This window comes from Medicago truncatula, chromosome 2 (genome assembly GCF_003473485.1).
Source record: "Medicago truncatula cultivar Jemalong A17 chromosome 2, MtrunA17r5.0-ANR, whole genome shotgun sequence".
In the NCBI taxonomy this organism is placed as follows: Eukaryota; Viridiplantae; Streptophyta; class Magnoliopsida; order Fabales; family Fabaceae; genus Medicago; species Medicago truncatula.
Window position 1 is genome coordinate 37,009,281 of NC_053043.1, and position 6,962 is coordinate 37,016,242.

Sequence of the window (6,962 nt, forward strand, 5' to 3'; positions counted from 1 at the left end):
TTTATTTATCCCCACAATAATTTTCTCCAACAATATTGATTTTTTTTTTTTTGACAAAACTCCAACAATATTGATATTGTTGAGAAAAATAAAATCTTATTGCAGCGATTTAATTTTTTTTACAAACAAAAACTCATATTATTTCATTTCTCACAATATAGTCAATACAAGATGGAATCAAATCAAACACTTGGTGACGAGCATGCATTCGTGACACCTTTGCTAAGCTATGGGTGACAAAATTTGCTTGCCTCCTAACAAAATTTATCTTAAAGTTTGGAGATTGAGATATTAGAGAGTTACATATTGATATTATATGAAATATCTTATTTCTTGTATAGTGCATGAAGGAATGAAAATATTTAACCTAATATTCTTTTGCAATTATAAATCAAATATGTTTTTTTTTTAACAAACCAAAATGAAATATATTAATAACAACAGTGATCCATTCCGCAGGCATGCAGAAAGTGGAAGCACCCAACAACAATTACAATGTCATGACACCAAAAAGAGACCAGCACCATCAATAACAGACATAAATAAATTACATGTGGACACCCATACACAGGAGCTGATGTTTCCACCAATCATGATAATCGTAAATGAAAGAAGCCTGCTTTGGTTTAAGCCACAAATATGAATTTAGTTTGACTTTCTCAAGCAGAAGGATGTAAGACCGTATTTTGAAATACACGGTTATTACATCCCTTCCACAGCACCCAGATACAAGCAAACCAAATTACATTTGCAAATGAGTGACAAAATTGCGGCATACCCACCAAGTTATAAATCAAATATGTTTGTTTGAGATCTAGTAACTAACAAAGCAGACAAACCTCATAAAGGAATGTAAATCAACAATCAATATTTTATATCTTTTTTCATTTTTGAAATGCAAAATATTTTAATTATGTAAGTTGGTGTTTCCATCTTCACTTGAAGGCCTTTTTACTTGCTGAATTTAAATTCAATTAATATTTTTTTCATTAAGTATGTAAATTGGTTTTTTTTTTCTTCACCATTCCACTTTTAACCACCCAAGTGTCAAGATTGTGCAATTTCAATCCCTTCACTTTTTTGAGCAACTCTGGTGCTCATAATTTTCTCCGTACTCTACGATTCCCACCTAATTGTATGTAAATGTAGAAAAATAAAGGGGAGCACTTGGGTGCCTTTGACTAATAACCGATGTGGCAACCAATTGTTATTTCTATGTTACCTTCAAACTTAAAAAACGAAAAATACCAGGGACAAAAAACAAATAACACTAGAGTTGAAATCTCCACATTCCAAACCAAAATCATCCATGTATATACTTTTTGTTTTAGATAGAGAGATATTTGAAGAATCATATTCGTCTTCATCAGTTTGATTCATCATTCTCTTTAATTTTATGTTCATCAAACAATGACTCCTTACGAATCCCTCTAATTTACTATTTTTAATGAAGTTTAGATTAATTGCCGAATTGAAAACATCAATCTCTATAAAGGCGATAACTTACTACTTCATATTGATATCGCTCGCAACGATTTACCAAGCAAAAGATGAACTGTTGATGACTATCTCAAAATGTTCACCAAGGCAGCAACATTGGTGAAGGAAGTCGACAATAAAATGAAGAACTACCTCTTAGTACTAGAACTTCTCGAAGGAAACCTTCAATGAAGAAGCTAACCTTCAATGAATTATTGGCCATGACCAAAATCCACTAGACGCCATAAGTGTTAAAAAATAAAAGAAAGACATACGAAATATTTAGATTAAACCACAAATAATGTGAATATTCAAACATAATAATTCATGATACCGAATGTATACCTTTATTATATATAAGTATAAACTAGATTGAGCTTAAGATATTAATAAACTCCATTAAAAATGACGAATTGTTTCAAAGAATTCGAGTTCAAAGAATGAAACAATTCTAAGTCGAACTTTATTTATCTTACAATCCAACTTTAAATTACTAAAGTTCCCTTCTTCAGGAAAATGTTAACGAGTGCCTTCGGGGCATTCTTTAAGCACTTTAAATGAAAAGTTTTTAATGAAAAGTTGTGTATTAAATGCATTGAAAATTAAAATATTTGACTTTTTTAAAGAATAATTACTAAATTTGGGATACTTGAAGAGTATCCCGGAAGCATCCCAAATTAAAAATTATTTTAATTAGAAGTGTAAATAGCAATAAAAACTATTTTGGGATGCTTGAAGTGTTAACAAGACAAAAAAAAAAAAAAAAATCAAAAAAGTAGAAGTGTAAATAGCAATAAATTGTTGTAGATCACAGGTAATAATGAGTTATTACGACTATCTTAATCAAACAAAACGATCAATCATTCATGTGGAAAATACACTATTACCAGAAAATTGACCCCACAAAATTAAATTTACAAGGGCATTTACGTTATTCCACGTATCCTCTCTCTTTTCCTAATTAATTGCATAATAAATCATATTAACACTAATTTCATTTCATACACAATCGCATAGTATATAAATACAGAACAAAGAAAGAGTATAGACTCCAAATCTAAATCTCCGTAGATTTCGATTTCAGTTCCTATTTTCTCTCTTCAATTCTTTATATTTTCTTCCAATTTGTAAGTTTTTTTACTTCACTCTTGCTCTGTTTTTTTTTTTTTTTTTTGTCATCTTTATATTGATCTTGTGATGGCCCATGTGATGATTTGGATTTTATTGCTTTAAAGATTTGAAATTTAAGCTAATGAGTGTTTTTTATGATCTGGGTATTGCTTACTTTTGTTTGATCTGTTGTGATTTATAAGATGATTATTTGTATCTTGATTGATCCATGTGATTGTTTATGATGAAACAATTGAAGTGATTAGATCTGTGTTTGATTTGTTATTTTGAACTTAATATGGTTTATTGTGTTGCAATTTGATTGGATTTATCAGTGTTTGTGTTGAATCTGATTCATGAAATTGTGTGATTGAAAGAGTGTGAAAAAGTGTAGTTTTAGTTTTAGTTTAACCGTGTTCGTTTTTACTGAATTTTAGTGGTTAGATTTATTTACTGTGATTCAGTGATGAATTATGTAGTGAATTGATATTTTGACTTGTTAAGGAAATGGATCAAGAAAATGTGTTGCTATATTTTTGACTTTCTTTGTTTTTCCACTCTGACTTATGTGAGTTTTGTAGCTAAGACTGATACATATCATGATTTTATCTCATCATGAATTTCATCTTGAATTCCGATTCGTTATGATGAATCCCGATTCATTGTAATCTATGATGCACAGACATGGACACCGGATACGACATGGACACTGACACGCCAACACCGCTAATAATTTCAGAAAATCACATGATTTAGTGTAATTATAGGTGTCGGTGTCGGACACGTGCGTCTAATCCGAGGAGTGTCAGTGCTTCATAGATTGTAATGAATCAATACCTAAACTTAATGTATTTACTATTTAGCCACTTTTCCTGTCAACTTTGTGTAGTCAATATTTTTCTTTTGTCGTTTGATTTATAACTTGAATCTTGAATTAATTTGAAGTATATATGTTACATATCAACTTATATTTCGATCATCTTAAGACTCATACTAAGTTTCGATTCATAATTTAGAAAAAAGTTTTTCCGATTCAAGATTGAAATCTCGATTTGATAACCATGATTGTTAACTTCTTATCCAGAAGTCAGTTTACCTTTAGTATAGAAATTGAATGTTATTCGGTTTATTATGAGATTACTAGCTTTTGTTGTATGCCATGTTTTATTTTAGTTTCTGTGATTATTTAGGAACATTTTGATTATATTTGTCTGTGGTTCTAATTTTTATTCTGTTATCTGCAATTATTTTTATTGCAGAAGTTTCTGATATGGCAACGCACACCCCAAAAAACATCCTCATTACGGGGGCAGCTGGATTCATTGCGTCTCATGTTGCCAACCGGCTTATCCGGAACTATCCCGACTACAAAATTGTGGTCCTCGACAAACTCGATTACTGTTCTAATCTGAAGAACCTTATTCCTTCAAGATCATCTCCAAACTTCAAGTTTGTGAAGGGAGACATTGAAAGTGCTGATCTTGTTAACTACCTTCTCATAACCGAGTCGATCGACACAATTATGCACTTTGCTGCTCAAACTCATGTCGACAACTCTTTTGGTAACAGCTTTGAGTTCACCAAGAACAACATATATGGTACTCATGTCTTATTAGAAGCTTGCAAGGTAACTGGTCAGATCAAAAGATTCATCCATGTAAGCACTGATGAGGTCTATGGAGAAACAGATGAGGATGCGGTTGTTGGAAACCACGAGGCTTCTCAGCTACTTCCGACAAATCCGTACTCTGCCACAAAAGCTGGGGCTGAAATGCTCGTCATGGCGTATGGTAGGTCTTATGGGTTGCCGGTGATCACAACTCGTGGAAACAATGTCTATGGCCCGAATCAGTTTCCTGAAAAGTTGATTCCAAAGTTTATCCTCTTGGCAATGCAAGGAAAAGTTCTTCCGATTCATGGTGATGGTTCAAATGTGAGGAGTTATTTGTATTGTGAAGATGTTGCAGAGGCTTTTGAAGTTATCCTTCATAAGGGAGAGGTTGGACATGTTTACAATATTGGAACTAAGAAGGAAAGGAGAGTTATTGATGTAGCCACCGATGTATGCAAACTCTTCTCAATTGATCCTGAGACTAGTATCAAATTTGTAGAGAACAGACCGTTTAATGATCAGAGATACTTTCTTGACGATCAAAAGTTGAAGGTTTTGGGTTGGTCAGAGAGAACAACATGGGAAGAAGGCTTGAAGAAAACCATGGACTGGTATATCAACAATCCTAATTGGTGGGGCGATGTGAGTGGTGCATTGCTTCCTCATCCGAAAATGTTAATGATGCCTGGTGGGATGGAGAGACATTTCAATGGGTCTGAAGAAGAAAATTCTGCACCGTTTGTCTCAAGTACTAATACTCGAATGGTGGTTCCACCTACAAAGAGCATTGGCTCTTCGCAGAAACCTCCTCTCAAGTTCTTGATCTATGGAAGAACTGGTTGGATTGGTGGTTTGCTTGGGAAGTTGTGCGAGAAACAAGGGATTCCATATGAATATGGAAAAGGGCGTCTTGAGGATCGTTCATCACTCGTGGCTGATATTCAGAATGTGAAGCCAACTCATATTTTCAATGCAGCAGGTGTGACTGGTAGACCTAATGTTGATTGGTGCGAATCTCATAAAACTGAAACCATCCGTGTCAACGTTGTTGGGACTTTAACATTGGCTGATGTAAGCAGAGAGCATAACCTTTTGATGATAAACTATGCTACCGGGTGCATATTCGAGTACGATGAAGCTCATCCAGAAGGTTCAGGCATTGGGTTTAAGGAAGAAGACACTCCTAATTTCGCTGGTTCTTTCTATTCCAAAACCAAGGCAATGGTAAGCTAGCTATAACACAATTTAAACTTTTCTTCCGTTTCCATTATGATTCCTTTTTTTTTTTTAAATCGAGGACGCAATAGTATGAGCCTATTGAACAAATGTTGTTCAAGTAAGACCATTTCCATTATGATTATGAATATTTCTTAATAATTAATCTGTGAATGTTTCTCAGGTTGAAGAGCTTTTGAAAGACTATGACAATGTATGCACTCTAAGGGTTCGCATGCCGATTTCATCTGACCTAAGCAATCCTCGCAATTTCATCACCAAGATTTCACGTTACAACAAGGTAGTCAACATTCCAAACAGCATGACTGTTTTGGACGAACTTCTGCCTATTTCAATTGAGATGGCAAAGAGGAACCTAAGAGGTATCTGGAACTTCACAAATCCTGGTGCCGTGAGCCACAACGAGATTCTCGAGATGTACAGAGATTACATTGATCCAAACTTCAAATGGGCTAACTTCACACTTGAAGAACAAGCCAAAGTGATAGTTGCTGCAAGAAGCAACAATGAAATGGATGCATCCAAATTGAAGAATGAGTTCCCAGAATTGCTTTCCATCAAAGAATCACTTATCAAGTACGTCTTTGAGGCAAACAAGAAAAGTGCTTAACAATATTAAGTAGCTTCAAGTTTAGAACATCATTTGCTACCAAATTTTTGTGTTTTGGCTACTTAGTTTATCATTCTCATTATTTCATTGTTAGTTTCATACTGTTGTTGTTGTGTTTAGTGGATGATATTGATAATCGATAAGTATTATAAATGGGGTTAGGGATGGTTTCTAAATTACGATTTATGCAGCTTTATTGAAGTTTTCTTGTGTACTATGTCAAGATCATTCTTGGGGTCTTGTTTGTTGCATTGTGTGCTTGCTACGGATAAACTTGCCATTCTTTTCTTGGTAGTGAAGACATGTATTCTTTTATTACTCATATATATCTTTTTTTGTGAGTTATGTTTGTATCGGATTTGCGTTGTAACTGAGATTCATTTAATTTCCTCATTTAAATAAAAATCTAGTGTTATCTAGTACTTATGCCGTGGAAAATACAAATTTTATAACATCGGAAGTATTTGATTCTTACATGCTTATAAATTCTGTAAATATGTATTGATAGGATATATCTTACACACATCCAAATATATTTAATCGTGAGCTTGCTACGGATAAACTTAAATATAAGAGAGTTGAACCATATATCTAATATCCTAAGGTTTTGGGTGGAGATGTGACGTCATCCTCTGATGGGAGGCCCAAACCATCGTGAGTGAGGTTTAGGGGTGAAACTGGTTTAGTATGGTCAACCAGTGACTTTTATCATAACTAACCACCTTATCAAATGTGACTAGATACCCATATTTCTCGATAGCATAGCAACTCAAATATATTGGTACATTATTGTATAGGTCAGATTCTCACTAGAATATAGTTTACATTTACATTGTAAGCCTTAAATCTATCCTAAAACTGCCACTCTCTTGAAGGTTGAAGTCATTGTGTATGAGTACCATCCTCTGCCATGTG

The 6,962-nt window shown here is 33.8% G+C and overlaps 1 protein-coding gene across 1 annotated transcript; it reads left to right on the top strand.

Moving 5' to 3' along the window:
* Positions 1-2,453: 2,453 nt before the first annotated feature.
* Positions 2,454-6,469, top strand: LOC25487192 (trifunctional UDP-glucose 4,6-dehydratase/UDP-4-keto-6-deoxy-D-glucose 3,5-epimerase/UDP-4-keto-L-rhamnose-reductase RHM1). Its single transcript, XM_024776426.2, has 3 exons — positions 2,454-2,606; positions 3,849-5,425; positions 5,601-6,469. Exons 2-3 carry the CDS (start codon positions 3,860-3,862, stop codon positions 6,045-6,047), a joined length of 2,013 nt encoding a protein of 670 aa, XP_024632194.1. The 5' UTR covers positions 2,454-2,606; positions 3,849-3,859; the 3' UTR covers positions 6,048-6,469.
* Positions 6,470-6,962: the final 493 nt, after the last annotated feature.

What these genes read in the sequence shown, in the direction of transcription:
- LOC25487192 (XM_024776426.2), top strand. Translation starts at nt 3,860, where the DNA reads ATGGCAACGCACACCCCAAAAAACATCCTCATTACGGGGGCAGCTGGA. An exon ending in ATTCCAAAACCAAGGCAATG is followed by an intron (nt 5,426 to 5,600) that starts GTAAGCTAGCTA and finishes AATGTTTCTCAG; the next exon opens with GTTGAAGAGCTTTTGAAAGA.